The sequence below is a fragment of the Scardinius erythrophthalmus genome (assembly GCF_964197995.2).
Source record: "Scardinius erythrophthalmus genome assembly, chromosome: 5".
NCBI lineage: Eukaryota > Metazoa > Chordata > Actinopteri > Cypriniformes > Leuciscidae > Scardinius > Scardinius erythrophthalmus.
Window position 1 is genome coordinate 12,690,256 of NC_138225.1, and position 22,021 is coordinate 12,712,276.

Consider the following 22,021-nt stretch of genomic DNA (forward strand, 5'->3'; position numbering starts at 1 on the left):
AATGAATTAAAACGCTCGCTCCGCTCCGCTCGCAACGCGCCAGTGGACACGCACCGTCACTTGCGCGCGGGCGCACACACACACACACACACAACACACACACACACACACACTCATTCACTCACTCGCGCGCACACACACACTCATTCACTCGGAACCCTTCATGGAGGACCGTTAAAAAATTAAACATGCTAGTCTTCTTGTCGTGATGTCGTAAACAAAGCATCGCAGACGCGACGTCGGTTGTCGCCCACTTTGAACGAGATGAAATTTACTGGTCACACATGTGCGACTGGATGTAAAATTTAGTCGCACACTCTCAAATTTTGGTCGCAAAATGCGACCATTTGGTCGCAGTCTGGAGTCCTGTAGTTAGTTTGATAGTTAGGTTAATTGGATTAAAAACCTGATTACTACTAGTCTTCAACTAGGGATGCATCGATATAAAAATGTGGCTGATAATTATTTTCATGTAATTCATGTTATGGCTGATAACCAATAAATGCACTATAGTCCATTAGTCCACTAATATCAGTGCTGTCAAATAGATTAATTGTGATTAATCGCATACAACATAAAGGTTTTTGTTACATAATGTATGTGCATATATATATCATTGTATATATATATATATATATATATATATATATATATATATATATATCAATATATATGTGTGTGTGTGTGTGTGTAATGTGTATATATATATATATATATATATATATATACATAACACACACACAAATATTATAAAAACAAAAACCTTTGTTAGATGTGATTAATCACAATTAATTGATTTGACAGTACTAATATATACCGTATATATATATATATATATATATATATATATATATATATATATATTCTTTACTATTTTCCCTAAACCAATTAAAAATAAAACAAAAAATAAACTGACTAATTTAAATGCTAAAAATGCATTTAGACAGTGCAACATTCCAACTTTGAAAACACTACAGCTAAAGATTACACTTAACAGTGTTATTAAATGATTTGAATTTTTAAAGATTAACTTTTAGTAAGAATTAAATGACGACAAAGGTAAACAAAATGTAAAAATAGTGGAAATGAGCATGCACAATTAAATATCTAATATCGGTCAATATATATATATTACAATATTGACCGATAAATGAAAAATGGCATCAAGAAAGCCAGGACTGCCACTGGTGCCCCATCACGAAAACAGATGTATGACAGGCCAACGATCGAAGCCCAATACAATCAAAATGCCAGAACCTTAGAAAGTGATATACAGCATGTGTTCCTGAAGTAAGAGCAAGGCCATCGCTAGCGGGGTTAAAAAAGTGGGGACTATTCTAGGGGCCCCCGGCCTTAGGATGGCCCCGCAATTTCAACAGAGGGGGACCCACCCCATAAGCCTCTCCCTGGCGCCAGAACACGATTTCAACTGAGGATTTCACAGGGGACAAAGCCACGGCAACAACCTGCACCGAGGCCCCGGATACCCCCGCCGCTATGGTCCTGAGTGAGAGTACCACCTGAATAGTATCTCCCAAGATAGTAGTGATATGTTCAACAGTGTAGGGTTCAAATCAACATACTTAGCCCATTGGAAAGTCCGGAGTCAACATCAGCATTTTGTACTGATAGCAAAAGGAGCATCTCTGGTTACAGAGAACTCAACAAACAAGCTCAAACACTGCTTACACTTCAGCTTTTTCACTGTGAATGACTGCCTTCTAATTACAGAGAAAAAACACAAACACATTCACTCACACGTCTAACAATGCCAGCCCTCCCTCCAGTTCTTTCTATGTTTGTACTCCACACAGGGCTTTTTGTGATAAAGTGCGAACTCTAAACAAGAGCTGGAAAGCTTAATTGTCTTTCTGTGGGAATTAGCGACAATCACAACAACCAGTGTCTCATTATGACATCACATGATCATAAATATGATCTCCAACCACAGCCTGCTATACAAAGTCCATCAACTGAGGTTAAGTGTCTTTATTATTCTTTCATTTAGTTCACAGATCAATTTACCTGCGGACTCCACCAGGAGTTTCTTGAAGAACAAACATAAAACGTATAAAATACTTCTATTTAGTATTCTCTAATTTAATCAAAATGATCATTATCTTTATCATTTGAATGAAAGAGTTTTAAATAAAATATAGCATTTAGCATAATGGACACCACAAGTTTGTGCAAAACTTTAACTTTTTTTCCTCTTTTTTTGCACATGGTGAATTTGATAAGTGACCTAGAAAAGACGTACATGTTTAATTTTTTTTTCTTCAAAATCCTAAAATAGTTTATTTTTAATTTTAAATTAGATTTTAAATCAGACTTTTGGAGTTCTTTGCTGTCACTGGAAATTCTAGTTTATTCTCTTGCCGTCATACCCAGTTTTTTTCACAACTACATCAAGAAAATTACCCTTTTAGTGATGGCTTAAAAAAATAGAAGAGTACATTGAGCACTGATGTGAACACTTCAGGCTTGGCGTTTCAAGTGGCAAATTCATTTCAAATGCATTTTTCATATTAATACCAAATGAGGCTTTGGACAAAGATGTTCTGATGTTCAGTTCCACCAATGAATAGAGCAGGGCAACTCAACACCATTCTAATCAATTTTTTCAACTTCCAAAATCGAGGGCAGCAGATTAAATTATGCATGCAATAGGTTTGTTGCCTTCTTTGTGAAAAGAAATTTGAGCCAAAAAAAGATTAGTACTCAATAGCAAACAATGGCTTCTGCTTGACAGCTAGGCTTTGTCTGACTTTACTAGCAACTTCTGAAGAACACATATCTTGATCAGGAGTGGAAAATCTCACCCCTGATAAAGGAGCTGGAATATCCACAAAATCAGATGACATCAGACTACTGATTTTTGTAACAACACGTGTATAATTACGTAATAGAATATTTTTTTAAACTCTCATTCTGTAAAGACACTATATAGCAAAATGCATGCATTTAATTGTTAATTTGTTTCCACTGATTAAGAAAGGGATGAATGTCGAAACAAACATTAGACATTTTTGTAATAGCTATTTTTTGCGTAATATATTGAAATAGCTACTTTAAAATAACTTTTTGACGACCTGAACAAGTTACATTGAAAACTGAAAACTTTCAAATCTAAAAATATTGTTCTAAATATAATTTTAAAATCCAACTCATCAGGCCGTTTCATGACAGGACAGAGTTCAAGCTCAAATCTGAGCTCAAATGAGAGATGACGGAAGAACCTACCGAAGAAAGGAGGAAGGTGAGACACCGCCTCGAGAAACGGCCGGGTTTCCACTTGTTTGTCGGCTGGAAGTTGCCGGAACTGGTGCTCCATAAGAAGAGCCATGATTGCCTAAAGTGGGCGAAAGTGACTTTTTTTTGCCTACAACATAAGACGAGGACAACACAGTAGAAATGAAGGCAGAACCCGGAACTACCGCCGGACAGACAGACACAGCGTTTTACTATTCCAGTTCTTCTGCTAGAGCTGCACTGCACAGCTGGCCGGCCCCCTGCACCGCCCCTTTATGCAAATATATGTAGACATATCGCGGAAACGTTCAACATGTGGGCGGGGACTCTGCGAAGGAACCAATCATATCGCAGGGGCGGGGCCAAAACTGTCAAAGTGTATTCTCCACAGTGCCCACACTTTACAATGTAGTCATGAAAATTTCATTTTTCTGTTACGGAAATAGTAATATTCAATGTTCACCCTTTTCCTTCTAACTGATGTTATTGTGATATATAACACTTTTTTTATTTTTACTCACACTAGTTAACAGATTCATCAGATAAAATATTACAAAATAATAAAGAGAAGTAAAAAATTGAACACCAAGCTTTTTGTAAATGTTATTTCCCTTACTGAGGCTTAGCTTTAGGCAGATTCCATTTCAGCTGGCCATTTAATACACAACTGCAGGCATTAAATCATCTAAAAGTGTTTTTCTCCTCAAAGAAAATGAATATGTAGGCTACCTTAATTTCACTATTGCTTATTTGTGGATTATTTAAAGGATATAAAATAATCAAAGAGCAGCTCAGGTTAGAATCTTTGCTGAGAGTTTAGGGGCCTCCTGTAGTTAATAATTAAAATGTCCTTTACCCTGTTGCTGACATTAGAGGTTTAAGCGGGGAGTCTTTCTGACGACAATTAGACACGATTATCTGGTCACCATTAAACATTCAATGCAATGTTTAATTCATGCACTAGTAGGCCTAACCTACAATGACCCAGAAAGTCATGTCATTGTCTTGTTATTAATACTGGCATCAGATTTGCAGCTTTATCTCACACCTCAGCTGACTGCTCATTTTTAATCAATATTTAATCTTCTATAGAGTATTAAGACACTGTCACCTTCACTGCAGGTCTTGATCACACTTGAAATATCCCTGGAGATCAAATAAAATAAGACTTCTGAATAGTATTAAAGGGCCTATATAGAGTGCAACAGTCAGGTTCCAAAAGTAAAAAATCCATTCATTTTCTCCATAGGGAAATTGATTATTAACGATAACTTATAAATCAGTTTAAAGACAGCCTTACTGTGAGCTGTGAAGTTGTTAATCGATAGCATTTGCTGCTGTTGAAGTCGTCAGCCTGCATTATTTCAACTTAGTTTTAAAATATTGTGTTTAACAGCAGAATTGTTGGTGAAAAACTACATTAACCGTGATGCTGTACAGAGAATCCACCAATCAGAGAGTCGAAACAAACAAAACGCACCAAAAGGTCTCTTTAGCCCCACCCACTCCCATGAAGCACTGCGAATATCCTAATCGAGTCCATATACTGTATACAAATATGATATATGCATATTTCGCAATAAATTGTATATATATATATATATATATATATATATACAGTATATATAAAATCTAGATTTTTATATATAGTTTTATATTTCTACATCGTTTTTATGCTGTTATGCCGTTAAGTACACAGTCTTGTCCCTTTGTATTTTTGTCCAATCTTTAAATACTTTTTTTGCTTCAAATCAAAGTTTGTAATGTTATGATTCACCTCGTAGCTGGATGACTTGGTTCATGGCTTATAACACGTTAACGAAGACCCTATATGGGAGAAATTAATGGAAAAAATACTTCCAGAACCAACGCCGCTGAAAAAGTGGGCGCGGGCACTGTTGCACTCAATAAGTCTTTTAATAATTTTTTATTCTTTTTGACGCATTTTAACGGTCAATGGGTGATTAAATTGTAAGGATACAAACATTTAGTATCATTCAATAGCTATTTTGGATTAAACCAGCCTAGATACAAATGTTTCTAAGATTGTAAGTGGGCTTTGGCAACTATATTAGCAATTTTACAATTATGTAAATTAATCACACTGACATTCTTTTTCTGCAAAGACCGTGTAAAAAGAGTGAACATGCCAGCATATCCTTTTCAGCTTATTTTTTCAGATTCATCAAGAAAAATATTTAATTTATACTATTTTATGAAAGAGTTACTGTTACTGTAAACTTGATATCATATTCCCATATCTAAAGTACTATAAAAAAAAAACACAACAAAATCGCTTCGCTCTGTCAACCTGGTTTGTGCCTCGCTACTCGCCGTAGGTAACCAGGAAGTAGCGCAGTAACCATAGAACGCTTCCCCTCTGGTTATTTGTTTACGCGTCCGCTGTCGTTAACGGCTTTCCTTTTTACTACATCTTTGTTTTCATATTAACGTTATTCATTTAAATTAGGAGAGCACCAGAATGATTGTAGGTCAAGGTCTATCATAAAGGTCGGGTTATAAATAAAGCTTGAGAAGGAAACTCGGTTGAGCATCAGATGATCCATGGCTTTACCGACGCTTTCCGCGCACTGGCCGGGTCGAGTGCGGGCTCTGGAGAGGCAGCTGGTGCGGCAGCGGGAGCAGGAGGCTCGCTGGAGGCAGCAGTGGGAGGTGCACTCGCAGTACTTCAGAGAGCAGGAGGTCCGAAGCAGCAAACAGTCGCAATGGAGCTCACGGCAGTCCTTCCAGCGCAGGTACTGATGGTGAATTACTTTCATTATGCCTTCCTTTAACGTTAGCTTGTGTGCGTAAAGTTTATATTTGAGAAAACACTTCAGCACACATCATGGTTCGTTCTGGGATCGGTCAGTTTTGAGTACACCCCCCCCCCCCCCCCCCCGACCAGAGGCTTCAATAACAACAACAAAAGCAAAGAAAACGGCTCCACTTTATATTAACTACTTTGTACTAACATTTAAATTAACCGTTTGATGCAATGCACTCATTGTGTACATATGTTGTTATATTGTACTTATTATATTTAAGAAATATCTACATGTAATTCATTTTTGTAAGTTCACTGTTGCCCCTTCCCTTACACCTTAATCCAGCCTTAAACCTACCCAAACCACCAAACCTGACCCTATCCTTACCCGTATCCCACCTCAATAGCAGCACAAGTGTTTTTAAATACATGAACACAATAAGAACAGAATATACCTAACAAGTATTTTTTTTAATGTAAGTACACAGTGGTACACCTAATATAAAGTGTGACTAAGAACACATAATAATCATATAAGTACCATACAATAACATTATACATAAATATACAGTAGATAATAGAACAATGTACAAATTCAAAATACTATACAGTGCCTTTTCGTACCCCTTATTTTTTATTTTATTTTTTTGCAGACTTATGCGAAACCGCTTTAACCCTTATGTTGTGTTCAAGTCATTTTGACCTGGAGAGGATTTTCTTTTTCCTGAAAATTTTCATGTTATCGCATTAGACTAAAACGATACTCGGTTACTCACGTAACCTCGGTTCTCTCTAGAGAGGGAACGAGTATTGCGTAAGCTTGCTTACGCTGCGGGAAAGTCTTCTTTTCTCGAGATACTGAAGCCAAAAATTATCCTTAATTTCATTTTTTGTCAACGCAGTGCAGCTGCGGGCAGCTGAGCTAGAGCGGCATACTGCGCGCTCATTGGCTGCCGCGCGGCAACTGCTTAAGCCTACCAGTGAGCCTGGCGTGACGTCACGCCCAATGAGGGCGCGCGCGCCCTAGCGCGTCACAGCCCGCCAGAATGGGCGGCGTCAGAGCATATATAAGGAAGGCTCGTAGGCTATATTCTCTGTTTTCTGTCGAATGAAGCGACACGAGCTACAGGCTTCAAGCACGGCAGGGAACGCAATACTCGTTCCCTCTCTAGAGAGAACCGAGGTTACGTGAGTAACCGAGTATCGTTCTCTTACGAGAGGTTCTCTCGTATTGCGTAAGCTTGCTTACGCTGCGGGAACCCCTTGTCCACGCCGTGCGAGCCTAACAATCACATATGACCCTATGAAGAGCATAGAGGTGAAAAACAGGTGGCCAGCGGTGCGGGCCAACACATGTTCATAAGCACATCTAGGGAACGCAAGAACGGCAAGGCCGGTCTATGTATACTGACCCTGAGCGTGCAGCTCAACAGACAAGCTAGTCAATAGTACAACCTGCGCATATGGGCAGGACATGAACACGACTAGACTGACAGAAGTTTCGCCTGCAGAGCGGGAACTTCCAGGTTATAAAACCTAACAAAAGTGGAGGGGGACGCCCAGCCCGCCGCCATACAAATGTCATGAATGGAAATCCCGCTGGACCATGCCCACGATGAGGCCATGCCTCTGGTGGAATGAGCCCGTATGCCCAACGGACATTGCAGGTCTTTTGACGCATATGCTGCCGCAATAGCGTCCACTATCCATCTGGATAGCGTCTGTTTCGAGGCGGCGCGACCCTTAGCGCGCCCTCCAAACGAAACGAAAAGCTGCTCTGAGAGCCTGAAGGCTGCAGAGCGCGTGACATAACACCTTAACGCCCTGACCGGGCAAAGGCGGTTGACACCCTCCTCACTGCCGGATGACGGCAGGGCCGATAGGGTAATGACTTGAGCCCTAAAGGGAGTACCTAACACTTTGGGGACATAGCCGTGCTTCGGTTTGAGAATGGCTAACGAGTCGTTAGGTCCAAACTCGAGGCACGACGCGCTGACAGACAGCGCATGCAAATCGCCCACTCGTTTGACTGAAGCCAGAGCTAGCAGAAAAACGGTTTTAAGCGTCAAGTATTTCAACTCCACAGAGTCCAAAGGCTCGAACGGATGCACTTTCAGGGACTCTAGGACCAGGGACAGGTCCCAAATAGGGACTGACGGGGGCCGGGGAGGGTTCATCCTCCTGGCCCCTCGCAGGAAACGGGTGATGAGTTCATCCCTGCCCAGTGAGCGGCCGCGCGCCGAATCGGCGAACGCTGCTATGGCCGCGACGTAAACCTTGAGCGTGGAGGGGGACCTGCCCGCGTCCAACATCTCTTGGAGAAAGTTCAATACCTGTGGGACTCCACAGGACTGAGCATTAGAACCCATTTCCACACACCATTTGTTAAACACTGACCATTTAGACGCATAGAGCCGCCTCGTCGAGGGGGCTCTGGACTGCGTGATCGTGTTAATTACCCCTTCTGGCAGATCAACGAATATCCGTTGATTTCCCACGCATGCAGAGACCAGTGCTCTGGATGGGGATGCAGAATCGATCCTCGAGCTTGAGAGAGAAGATCTCTCCTCACCGGGATCGGCCATGGGGCTGTGTCTGTCAGCCTCATCAGCTCGGAAAACCATGGTTGGTTTTCCCAGCGCGGGGCTATGAGGAGCGCTGCGCAGTTCGTCTCCCTGATCCTCGCTAGCACTTGAGGCAGCATCGAGATCGGGGGGAACGCATACAGCGGAACGCTGGGCCATGTCTGGGCCAGCGCGTCCTCGTGTTTCGAGAAAAACCTCTGGCACTGAGCGTTCTCGCTCGCGGCGAAGAGGTCGATCTCCGCTTTGCCAAAGCGATGCCAAAGCGCTTGGACCGTCTGGCGGTGTAGAGACCATTCCCCTGGGGGAACGTTGTCCCTGGACAGTCTGTCCGGGCCGTCGTTGAAGCGACCGGGTACATGAGCTGCCCTTAGGGAGCGCAGCGGGCCCTGAGCCCAGGATAGGAGGCGCTCTGTGAGAGCGCGCAGGGCTCTGGATCTGATTCCGCCCTGGCGGTTCACGTAAGACACTACTGACATGTTGTCCGAGCGGACTAGCACATGGTGTCCCCGTAGGAGTGGTAGAAAGTGCTTCAGCGCTTTCTCGACCGCCAGCATCTCTAGACAGTTTATGTGAAGGCTTTTCTCCGTATTCGACCACCGGCCGCAAATCGGACTGCCCTCGTGAGTCGCTCCCCAACCCATGTTGGACGCATCTGTCGAGACCACTTTGCGGTGTGCGATGACCCCCATCGACACTCCCCGCTGAAACCATTCGGCCGCCAGCCAGGGCTGCAGGGCTGAGACGCAGCGCTGAGTCACTCTGACTGGTGCACGGCCCGAAATCCATGCTTTGCGGGACACTTCCGACTTTAGCCAGCACTGAAGCGGGCGCATTCGAAGTAAACCCAGCTGCAGGACCGCTGCGGCTGACGCCATATGGCCCAAAAGCCTCTGAAAGGTTTTTAGGGGAAAAACTTTTCCCACCTGAACGGAAGCGGCGAGGTGTCGAACACGGCGCGCGCGCTGTGTTGACAGTCTGGCCGTCATCGCCGCCGAATCCAGATCTATACCCAGGAAAGTGATAGACTGGCTGGGGGTTAGAGAGCTCTTGTCCCAGTTCACGGAAAGACCCAGGCTTTCCAAATGACCGAGAAGCGCTTTCTTGTGAGAAACTAGTTCCTCTGTTGACTGCGCTATAATGAGCCAATCGTCCAGATAGTTCAGAATTCGCATCCCTTTCGATCTCAGGGGTGCGAGGGCCGCGTCCATGCACTTCGTAAAAGTACGGGGTGCCAGGGACAAGCCGAACGGCAGGACGGTGTACTGATATGCCTGACCGTCGAAGGCGAATCTCAAGAATGGCCTGTGACGGGGAATAATCTGAATCTGAAAATACGCGTCTTTCAGATCGAGAGAGATGAACCAGTCCCCCGGGCGAATCTGCGCGAGGATTTGACCGGTCGTGAGCATTTTGAACGGTCGTTTCACGAGCGCTTTGTTCAAATATCTCAGATCTAGTATAGGTCTGAGCGCTCCGCCCTTCTTGGGTACGAGGAAATAGCGGCTGTATAAGCCTGCCTCGGCAGCCAGAGGGTGAACCCGTTCTATGGCACCTTTGTGCAGTAAATTCGCTATCTCTGTGTGAAGCAGATGGGCTGCATCTGCTTTCACTTGTGTCTCGACCCGGGCGCGAAAACGCGGGGGGCGGCGAGCGAATTGAAGCGAATAGCCCTTTATCACTGTGTTTAATACCCATTCCGACATTCCCGGAATAGCTTTCCATGCATTCGCACTCATAGCTAGGGGTCGGATAGCCTCCGGGTCCCGCCCGCCGCACAGCGCGGGACGGGGAGCCTGTGGCGGTATGTGCGCGAGTCGCGCAGTGACAGTGAGGGGAGACGGGGGCTCGCTGATAGCGGCAGCCGGCTGAATGACGCTGTGAGAGAGCGTTTTGAGCAACGGCTCGCGGCGTGAGTGTGTACATGAGAGCGTGCGTGCTGTATAGCGGGCACAGGACTCTTTATTAACGCACAGCCGGCGGTGGAGTGCTTTCGTCCCCGAATGTGTGAGGCAGAGCGGGCACTGTGTAGGTGTGAGCACTGGGTTGTGGGCACGTGACCTACAGCTAACACTCGAGCGGCCGTAGCGCGCTTTATGTGAGTGCACTCTGTGGGGTACACAGGGGGGATTGTGCTTGTGTGTAGTGATGAGCACTGGGGTGTGGGCATGTTTACTACACTCATAGCACTGACGGCGTGAGCCGGATGACCAGATTTTACACTCTTTATTCGATTTATCTGGGTCGCCGTAAAAACGGCGTTTGTGTGCAGGCGAGAGAGTTGAGAAACTGGCTCGTTGGCTGCGGTGGACACTACTGCAGTAGCCTTTATCAAGGGGACTGGCAGAGGGATACAGGTTAGCTTCGACGGCGGTCCGGCCGCGGCGGGACTCAACCGTCTTTTCCTCCTTGCGAGTGCTAGGAGGATTTCGCAGGCTCGGTTTTCAGCGAAACTCTAGGCCGGGGACCCCGCGGGGGTGGCGGCCTGTGTTGGCTGGTGGAGCGGGACCTGGGTCGGCCGCGCTGACGCTGCTGCGATGCTGGAGGTCGGGAGGGGCGCCGCGTGGGACTGCGTGCAGGAGGCTGAGTTTTAGAGCGGCCTGCAGCGGAGCTCGAGCGGCGGGGCAGGAAGAGGTTCATGGCCTGTGACGCCTTCTGAACTTCCGAGAAGCTGTCCACGAGGCCACTTACCGCAGGGCCGAAGAGGCCGGCGGGTGAGAGCGGGGCGTTGAGAAAAACGGACCGCTCTTGCTCTCCCATGTCGGCTAGCGTTAGCCAGAGGTGGCGCTCAATGACAGTCAGCGCAGCCATAGATCGTCCGATCGCTTGGGCTGCTGTTTTCGTCGTGCGAAGAGAGAGATCCGTCGCACTGCGCAGGTCGGTCAAAGCAGATTTATCAAGTTTTCCCTCGTCGAGCTGGCTGAGGAGGTCGGCTTGAAAAACTTGTAAAACCGCCATTGTGTGCAGGGCTGAGGCGGCTTGCCCAGCAGCGGAGAAAGCGCGGCTGGCAAACGCCGAAGTAGTCCTGCAGGCCTTGGACGGGAGGGCAGTCTTTGAGCGCCATCTCGCGGATGGGGGGCAAAGATGCGCTGCAACCGCTGGTTCGACCGGTGGGATCCGGTCATACCCTTTCTCCTTGGCTCCGTCTACGCGAGAGAGAGTAGATGAGGCCGGAGAACGGAGTCTGGCCGAAACTGGAGCGTCCCAGGATTTGGTAAGCTCCTCGTGAAGCTCCGGCAGAAAAGGCGCTGGCCTGGACACTGGAGCTCGTCGACTGGCGGGCAGAAAGCACCCGTCGAGTCTGTTGGGCGGAGTCACCGCTGGCGGGGACCATTCGAGGCCCAGGTGTTCGACTGCTGCCGTGAGGAGGCGGAGAAGCTCGGCGTCCACACTGGCGTGAGTCCTGCTGGACGCTCTGGTGGAGGAGGCGGAGCGGACAGAACCGGACCATTCCTCGCTGTCCGACGCCATTAGTGAGCACGTGTCCAGTAGCGCGTCATCATCCGCTTCATCCCCTGAGGCGACGGCATCGAGGGCGTGAGCCGTCGGCTGCGCGTCGGGAAGCGGGGGCGGAGAAGGAGAGAGCGAGGCTCGCGGGAGAGGCTCCGGCGAGGCCTTGGCTCGAGTCTCGGGCTCCGGTGGTCGCTGCGAGCGGCGTTTCTTCTTACGCGGCCCGAGGACAGTTGGAGCAGATTCCGCGAAGAGGGCGAGTCGAGCCCGCAGGGTCGACATCGGCAGCTCTTCACAGAAAGCGCAGCCGCCCGTGGAAAGCGCGACGGCTGCGTGGTCCTGGCCCAGGCAGAGAGCGCAGAGAAGATGGCGGTCTCCGTCGCTGAGCGCGGAGCGGCATGAGCCGCACGTGGTGCGAGGCATTTGAAACAACGCCTCTGCTCTTTTAGAAAGTGCTGCGGAAGCAAGAACACACACAAAAGAGCTTGCAAAGGATATTCGCCGGATAGCTGAGCTGGCACGGCAGGCTGAAGGCGGCGAAGATCGTCCGGCTTCCTCAGGCTGACCTAAGCTGGCTCGTTAGCTGGGCCTTGAAGGACAACGGCGACGGCTTCCTCTCCGAGATCAGCGATGCGAGTGCTTCGCTGAAAAGACAGAAATCAGAGAATATAGCCTACGAGCCTTCCTTATATATGCTCTGACGCCGCCCATTCTGGCGGGCTGTGACGCGCTAGGGCGCGCGCGCCCTCATTGGGCGTGACGTCACGCCAGGCTCACTGGTAGGCTTAAGCAGTTGCCGCGCGGCAGCCAATGAGCGCGCAGTATGCCGCTCTAGCTCAGCTGCCCGCAGCTGCACTGCGTTGACAAAAAATGAAATTAAGGATAATTTTTGGCTTCAGTATCTCGAGAAAAGAAGACTTTCCCGCAGCGTAAGCAAGCTTACGCAATACGAGAGAACCTCTCGTAAGAGAACTTACTTACACACAGGGTATAACTACTATGCAATTTGGTTACACTTTAATTTGATGGTCCCTTTAACACATTTTATTGACTATAAGTAACGTTGCACCTACCTACATGTCTACTAACTCTCATAAGAGTGTTAGTTGAGTATTAGTAATATTTTAGGGAGAAACTGGGGTGAACTTATTCTGGGGTGAAAATAAGATGACATGTACTTGCAAAGTTACTTATAGGCAGTAGAATGTCTATTGAAGGAGCATCACAATAAAGAGTTAGCAGATATTAAGCAAACATCCACTAATACTCTAATGACAGTTAGTTGACATGTAGTTGCAAAATAACTTATAGTCAACAACAGAATGTTCGATAGGACCCACCAAAATAAAGTTACCCCAAAACATTTTTTGGATATGTTTTGTGCTTTTTTTGGGACTTTTTTCCCTATCTTGTTACACCAAAAATGAGTGGCCAACAAAAAATAGCTTATAAATCTCTTGTCATGCTATGTTATCACCAAATATTGGATTCAATCTTTTTGATAACTTGTTTTCTTTATGTTTATATTTCTTTTTGGAACTGATTGATCATAGGCCTCACTGATCTGAGCTTATGCACCTCTATTTGTGGATAATTTTGTCAATATTCAAAAAAAAAAAAAAAAAAAAAAAATTACTAGTGTGCTTTAAGAAAATTTCTAAAGTATAAATATTTAGTTTTAATGCACTCAGTAACATAATTCATTTAAATTGTTTCAATGTGGCATGTTGGTATATAAAAATGATTTTTTTGCTCTTCACTACCCCCCACCCCGAGAGAAGTAAGAACTTTGTAACACCTAATAAGTTATTCATGTAAATATATGGGTCATTCAGGAGACAATATAATTGAATGAGCATGATAATTAATTAATTAATTAATTAATTAGGCTAATTAATTGTGAAACTGCCTTTTAAAACGTTTATAATTACTTTTAATTTGTTATTTTATGATGAACATTTCTCATATGACTGTGTTTGGCTGGTTTCACTTATACAGTGAATGATAGAACAATATGAAAAATCCCATATGTATTAACTGGCTTTTGCATCCAGGGTAGGCTAATGGTTTATGTTTCTATAGCAAAGTTACAAACTTCTTTTCCTGGCCTTTTAGTATGTCAGCATTTCAGCGGGATCGTATGAAGGAGGAGAAGCAGCGGAAGCTAGAGGAACGCAGGGAGCGTCTGAGGACGATGCTCCAGCAGGAGAGAGACCAGTTGGAGGCAGAGCTCAGAAATGTTGTGCCAGACAGAGCCACACTGAATAGACAGCTAGTGGAAAAAACAGATGGTCTCCGGTCCGCCAGGGAAGAGAGGAGGAAAAATGTATGGACGCTAATTGTTTTGTCACAAAATGATGTTATGTTACACGTTTGAAAAGTGTCTGATCTGATTTGGTGATTTTTATTTTCTTCAGCTCGCACAGGAGCTGCTGAGGGAACACTGGAAGCAAAACAACTCAGATCTGCGGAAGGTCAGTCATATGTCAGTCATTTATATGAAGAAAGTTAGTTATAAGTATTACTATGAGGTCATTTGTAAGGAAACACTTTTTTAAAGTAAGAATTTATGTACACTACTGTAAGTTTGGAGTCAGTGAAAGAAATTAAACTATTTTAATCAGCAAGGATGCATTAAGATTGAAGTGACAGTAAGACATTTATAATGCTATAGATTTATATTTCTGATAAATGCTGTTCTTTTGAACTTTATATTTATCAAAGGCTACCACAAAATATTAAGCAGCACAACTGTTTTCAGCATTGATAATAATAAGAAATGCTTTTTGAGCAGCAAATCAGCATATTAGAATGATTTCTAAAGAATCATGTGACACTGAAGACTGGAGTAATGATGCTGAAAATTCAGCTTTGCCATACAGGAGTAAATTACGTTTTGAAATATATTCAAATATAAAACAGTTATTTTTAATTGTAATGATATTTCAAAGCATTACCATTTGAATGTATTTTTGATCAAATAAATGCAGCCCTGCTGAGCATTAGAGTCTTCTTTCAAAACCAATAAAGAATCTTACAGACCCCAAACTTTCGAAAAGTGCTGAAAGACATTTGTTTCCTGCTTTTAAACGCTCAAAGTACATTATCTGGCTGTTTACATCCACTGAAAGTTCCTTTCTGTTAATAAAATTCTTCCTTTTTTAAAAAGCTGAGAGATGAGTCAAATAATTTTTCTGTGGAATCAAAGTTATGCCATCAGTAGAGCCAGACATGACTGTAAGTTAATAGGGCATGTGATATGTTTCTTCCATGACTGATCTGTAACTCTGAGCTCGGGATTTGGTTCCGAATCCAAACACACTTTTGGAGCATTATTTAATCAGACATCTCCGTGTCTCAAATGTTTGTGCGTACAGGTGGAGTCAGGATTGCACAAAGATCACGTTGTGAGCCAGTGGCAGTTTCAACAGCAGGAGAAAAAACAGGTAAGACGTTAAATGCCAGTGCTGCCATGTCGGCTCATGCATGAGTGCTGATCAGTTGAGCATCACGTAACAATAACCATCTTGCGTATGTGTACAAATAATTTTAGTTGATGGTTCTAAGAAAATGACTTTTTTGGTTTAACATTAAAATGTAACTCTGTTCTGTAACACTCAGGCTGATGAGATAACTCAGGTGGAGAAACAGCGTTTTGAGAACGAGTATGAGAGAACCAGACGGGAGGCTCTGGAAAGAATGAAGGAAGAAGAGGAGAAGAGAAGACGGGAGGAAAAGAAGCGAGCTGAAGACCTCCGCAAACAGATGGAGGAGCTCAAACTACGAGACCAGGAAGTACGGAATTACTGTAGAACAGACTGATACGTGTAGTGCATTGTTAAGTCACAACAACAACAGCAACCATGTGACATAAAACAAAGGCCATAAAGATCAAGTAAATTCATTATATTCATTTTTTTATTATTATTTGTTTGTTTACAATAAGGTCCCATTACTAAAAGTTATTTAATACATTAACTAACATTTACTAACAATGAGCAATACATTTGTTACAGAGTTTATTAATCTTTGTTAATGTTAAAAACTGTTCATGTTATCACAAATCCATTAGAAGACAACTTTTGATTTAAAAAATGTTTTGCCAAATTTTGAAATGAACATTAACTGAGATTAATAAATGCTTTAAGGCCTGTTCACACCAAGGACTATAAAGATAAATATATTGTTCTAAATATAAAAGGAGTCCACACCACAACTATAACGATAACAGCACAGAGAAACGATATCATTGGAATCACTTTTTGCATTTTTTTTCCAGCTGATGATTGATACCAACATTGACAGCCAATCAGAATCCATCCTGCTTTAAAGAGCTTGAGCACTTAAAGCGGCAGACTAAACGCTTAGAATAAACTGAACAATATTGTCTGCTGGTGTGAACGCTAATATAGTTATCGTGGTTGCACTTTATTTTACAGTATGTGTACTTATAGTGTTCTTACAGTGTACTTATGCAAGAAACTACTGGTAATATAAGGTAACTACATGGGTTAAAGTTACATTTAGGGGTAGGTTCAGGGTTAATAGTTATAACCCAGTTATTATTGTACATAGTATGTAGATGTGAAAAGGACTGTAAAATAAAGTGTTACCATTATCGTTATACTTATCTGTTAGTTCATGTTAACAAATGTAGTTAATTAATGTTAAGAAATTTGACTTTTTTCATTTTCAATTAAAAAACATTTCCTAAATGAATAAAAGCCGATAGATGCCATGTATTTAAGGTTTAGTTAGTGGCGCTAAAGTGTATTTGAGTTTTTATACATTCCATTTCTTTTATTTGTTCCAGGCTGAGCGTCTTAAGCAGGAACAGGAAGCTCTGATGTCTCAACGCTGGGAGCTTGAGAAGCTAGACGATGAGAGGAAGAGGATGGAGGAAAGCAGGAAGAAAACTGAATTTGGGTAAAATATTGATGTTGAGGGATTTCTTCTGCAACTGCTGTTATTGTAAACTAAATATAAAACTATTAAAACCATTTTTTGTTAAATGAAATATATATGAAATTAAAAAAAATGAATAAATAATGAAATATTAGATGAAAAAGATTAACCAGACAAAAATGAGTAATGTTGCTTTAACAACTAACTGAATAAATTGAAGCTCTAAAATTACTAACTGAAATAAAACCAAAACCAAATTTTATATATATATATATATATATATATATATATATATATATATATATATATATATATATATATATATATATAAATGCAAAGGTAGCTTTTATCTCAAAACTAAAATTAAAATGAAAAATGAATATATAAAAGCTAATTCAAAATATTAATAAAAACTGTAATAGAATGCAACAGTGCCAACTCCCTTTTTAAGCGGCGTTGGTTCTGGAAGTATTTTTTCCAATAATTTTTCCCACTGGGATTTTAAAGTCCTCCTGTAGTCATTAATCGTATTCCTGAAAACTCATCTTTTCCTTGGAAAAAAAAACCTTCATGCTTTAATATAGCTTGAATGTAACTTCACACCCTTGCTTCATTTAATATACGTGGATCAATGAATATGCAAATTAGCCCCGCCTCCACTCACTCACACCAGCTCAGAGATTCACTCGTTGACGTGATGGGTTACAAGGTAGTTTGTGACGTCAGAAACACCAGCGATTTCACACCTTGTTTTTGAGAAAATACTCAGCAATGGTGTTGACTTATGAATTTATACATGGTTTGTCTTAAAGCATATTAAAAACACCACATAGACATATATACAACATTAAAAGCTTGATTTACACCACAGGGGGACTTTAAAAAAGTATATTTTAAAGAATTACTGTATAAGCCATAAACCAAGCCAATCAGCTAAGAGGTAAATCACATTACATAATTTAAAGTTAATTAAAAAACATGCATGTACATACAAACATTTAAGTATTTTGAGAGCGTAGAGGGATCGACTTGATTACGTCATATGCTGTGCTTCATAGGAGTGGGCGGAGCTAAAGAGCTATTATGGCATGTGTTGCTTTTTTCGACTCTCTCATTGGTGTAAATGTCTGTACAGCATCATGGGAAATGTATTCCAGGAATTCCGCTATTAAACACGATTATTTTTAAAAATAAGCTGAAATAATGCAGGCTGATGGCTTCTGCAGAAGCAAGTAGCATTCATTAACAACTTTGTAGCTCACAGTAAGTCTGCCTTTAAAGCTATATAAGTTGTTCCCTATGAATAAAAGGATTTTTTTTTTTTTTTTTGAGTTTTTACTTCTGGAACCCGATTGTTGACTCTAGAGTATATAGATAATACTAAATTAGTAGTTCTCTGCTTCCACAGGCATTTCCTGACTCGTCAGTATCGTGCTCAGCTGAAAAGGAGAGCACAGCAGGTGCAGGAGGAACTGGTATGTTACAGCAGAAACTGATGTTTTTACCACTTTTTGCCTCAGAACTCAACATAGTTTGTCCTGACTGGGTAACTCCAATAACTTTCCTGTCCACCAGGAGGCAGATCGCAAGATCCTGGCAGCACTGCTGGAGGGAGAGGTGGAGGACCAGAGACTGGAGAAAGCCAGGAAAGAGAGAGCTGTCGCTGACGCCGCCTGGATGAAGAGAGTCATAGAGGAGCAGCTCCAGCTGGAGAGGGAGAGGGAGGCAGAGTTTGATATTTTATATCGGTAAGCACAGGCAGGATGCTTTTTTAAGAACTTAAAGATGCGTTTGTACCTGCAAGTCAGACTCATGCTCTGTTTTTGTTTGCTGCCTGCAGGGAGGAAGCTCAGCGTGTTTGGGAGAAGAGAGAGGCAGAGTGGGAGAAAGAGAGGAGAGCCAGAGAGAGACTGATGCGGGAGGTGAGACGAGGCTGACAGCCAATAGATTAGCAGTCACATGCTCGAACGTTGGTTTTCTTTTATGAAACCCCCTAAAATAGTGCTCTTTGCTCACATACTTCATGTGAATATTTTTGTGAATTTTTTTTTCCTTTTTTTTCTAAATGGGTCATATAATGAGGAATTAAACAGTCCTCAATCTTTTTAGATGTAAAAGAAGTATAGAAATAGTAACTTTGAGAAACATCTTCTCCAGACTCATTCTGAATTTGCCAACATCATATAGATTAATGCATTAATATATGACTTTTTAAACCCTAAGTTAGTAAGTAAGTGTTGGATCTCATTTCATATGCAAAGAGGATGTTTATATAGATATCTTAAAGGAACAGCAGCAAAAAAACAGCCTATTTAATTTTAAAAGTTGGAGAGGGTGGAACATAGTCATGGAACATCAAATTTGGTGAAAAACTATAATAATAAACATGTTTTATGATTTTAATGTCTCATGCTCACCAAGGCTGCATTAATGTGATCCAAAATATAGTAAAAACTGTAATATTGTGAAATATTATTATAACTGTTTTCTATTTTAATATTTTTAAAATGCAATTTTTTTTCCTGTGATGACCATTATTCCGGTACTCAGTGTCACATGTTCCTTCAGAAATCATTCTAACATACTAATAAGCTGTATACTACAGTTACAAAGTTAGTATTACTAATTATTACTATTATAAGTGTACCTTAGGGGGAAAAATAAAATCATGTTTGATATTCTAATACATTTAAATGTTATGAAATGTATGATTGCCACTTTTAAGGTGAATGGTCTGTTTATTTATTTATTTTCTTGAAATCACAACTTACTTTATGGGCCACTGTCTGTTCAAATGAATACAATAATTATTTTTGCAGTGGCACTAAAATGACTCACTTGACCTTTAAATTGTATTGTTTTATAATGATAATGTAGTTCATTTTTAAGAACTGTAGTTAAATAGCTGACAGTTAGTGTGTGTTGGATGTTATATATTTTTAAACTATGTTTGGTAGGTCCTGATAGGACGTCAGCAGCAGTTGGATGAACGAATGCAGGAGAACAGGCTGGCCAGGGAGGAGTCTCTGAAGAGGAGAGAGGAGCTCATCCAACAGCTGGAGCAAGAGAGATTCACTCTACGCCAGGAGAGGGAGCAGAAGGAGGGATCCCGCACATCTCGCATGCAGGAGATCGATGCACAGGTGTGTGTATAGTACACTGATCTGTCATTCTATATAGATCAGTGGTATAGTAGCACTGCACTTACTCTAGTATATGAGTTATAGATGTCTTCAATAGATGTGTTCGTCCAACAGGTGGCGCAGAGGCGCAAGGAACAGTGGGAGGAACAGCAAAGACAAGAACAGGAAGAAGTACAAGAGAGGGAGGAGCTTAGGCTGCAGGAGGAGGAGCTTCGTCTTGAGACGGAGAGAATGAATAGACAGGGCTACCAGCAGAGAGTGAGTGAAGATTCAAGTATTTCACCCAGTGTTTATATGACAAGTGCTTTGAAATGTACTAACTGATTCAATTTTTTCATCATGGCAGATTCACGGCAGACCCCGGTCAGCATGGACATGAGAGCGATTTTACTGGAAGAGTTTTTGTGCCACATCCCCTATGCTAGGATGCGTTTTCGGGGATATCTATGTCCATGCTGATCTCGGCCACTTTGTGCATTAATGAGAGCCAGTTTTCCCCTCAGAGATTATTTTAATATATGGCCCATACATTTTTCATAATTTAGATTATGGCTTCCATCAATAGTTATTTAGGTAAGTTCTCAATTAAAAATTTCAATTGCACTAGTCCTGAGGTTTGCATGTAGGGCTGTTTTTATATGTAGATTGTTTTGTATAGATGAATTTCAATGCTGACAAGGTTTTCAATAAAGAAAATGTTATCCATTGTATACCGCATTCATATATTTTGAGGACTTTTAACTGGATAGCAATGTGTGTAGATTGCTTCTATTATAATCAGTGTTGGGGATCAGTGTTTAAACTAATTGCATTACTTTTTATGAAAAGTAATCGACTTTTCTATTCTATATTGGGGGGGCTCCAACCAGATGTAATGAGACCGGTTTTCCTGTTTGTTCATGTGAGGTTCGGCATATAGCCTATAGGTGAGGATTGCCCCCTTGATTCATATGGCTCACTTTCAGATATGAACAAATACTCTGGAGCAACAATTAAAGCTCAAAATTATAAATTAAGTTTATTTAAAAAATAAAGAACTCATTTTTCTTTTTAACCACAGGCATAACAATAATATTAATTAATGAGTGGAAGACCAGTTCATCCAAATAACTACAAACACTCAAACAAGGAGACTTTAACACTGAGCTGTAAGTCACTGACTCTTAGCTCTAATAACACTGAGCATCCAGTCCACTGTACAACGGTTTGCTAAGTCTAACCTGATCAGGTTAGATCAAAATACTTAGTAGAGAGGAAATAAAAAAGATCTGCAAAGATAAGAGCTGCCTAAACACTGAAGTGAATGTATGATATGGATAACCATCTAAAAACGGAAACACATCTAAAGTATCACAAAAACGGCATCAATCTGCTGGAGATTATTTTATCCTGATATACTCATCTGCTGTGAATGTATTGAAAACAATAAGTTGTAATTAAACACTGTACCGTAACATCCAAATCGTTGATGAAATCTATATAAACCAAGGTTAAATAACTTTTTATAATATATTTTTCTTCAATACACCCTATAAATCTGAGTTATAGCTACCTGGCGTATATCAAAGTTTGGAGGGGGAAAAATAAAGCTAACCACAGGGCAATAGGTGGATAGAGCTTTAAAGCTGGACATTTATACGGTCATGGAAAATATGTTTTAATTAAAGCCACCTGGCATATCCAAAAAGATTGATTGTATCTGTACCTAAACTTGGCCTACCTGACCACACTACCTGAATGTTCTGTACAGATAGATTACTACAATATATTTTTTTTTATATATATATTATAGATTTCACTGAGATTATCATTGAAAAAAAAAAAAGCTTAATTTGAACACAATTCAAAAACACCAAAGACATCCACAAATTATGGACCAAATGTTTGATTATGAAAAGGTAAAAGAAACGTAAGTTTTCGGT

The 22,021-nt window shown here is 41.9% G+C and overlaps 2 protein-coding genes across 2 annotated transcripts in view; one reads left to right on the plus strand and one right to left on the minus strand.

The window, feature by feature from the left end:
* The window catches only part of gltpa (glycolipid transfer protein a), a 9,190-nt gene extending 5,692 nt beyond the window's left edge, over positions 1–3,498 (minus strand). Inside the window, exon 1 of the mRNA XM_081365957.1 lies at positions 3,244–3,498. Coding sequence (XP_081222083.1) covers positions 3,244–3,346 — 103 coding nt within the window. The 5' untranslated portion in view covers positions 3,347–3,498. The remainder of the gene's footprint in view (positions 1–3,243) is intronic.
* A 2,079-nt stretch (positions 3,499–5,577) lies between these two features.
* tchp (trichoplein, keratin filament binding) lies at positions 5,578–20,808 on the plus strand. The gene is made up of 12 exons (XM_081365956.1): positions 5,578–6,008; positions 14,167–14,377; positions 14,469–14,525; positions 15,429–15,497; positions 15,673–15,846; positions 16,865–16,977; positions 18,365–18,431; positions 18,532–18,704; positions 18,797–18,878; positions 19,914–20,099; positions 20,214–20,357; positions 20,446–20,808. The coding sequence occupies exons 1-12, from the start codon at positions 5,818–5,820 to the stop codon at positions 20,476–20,478; spliced, it is 1,500 nt and encodes a 499-aa protein (XP_081222082.1). The 5' UTR covers positions 5,578–5,817; the 3' UTR covers positions 20,479–20,808.
* Positions 20,809–22,021: the final 1,213 nt, after the last annotated feature.

Coding starts and splice junctions, on each gene's coding strand:
- tchp (XM_081365956.1), top strand. CDS start 5,818: ATGGCTTTACCGACGCTTTCCGCGCACTGGCCGGGTCGAGTGCGGGCT. Junction 18,879..19,913: donor GAGAGAGACTGATGCGGGAG/GTGAGACGAGGC, acceptor TATGTTTGGTAG/GTCCTGATAGGACGTCAGCA. Junction 20,358..20,445: donor GACAGGGCTACCAGCAGAGA/GTGAGTGAAGAT, acceptor TCATCATGGCAG/ATTCACGGCAGACCCCGGTC.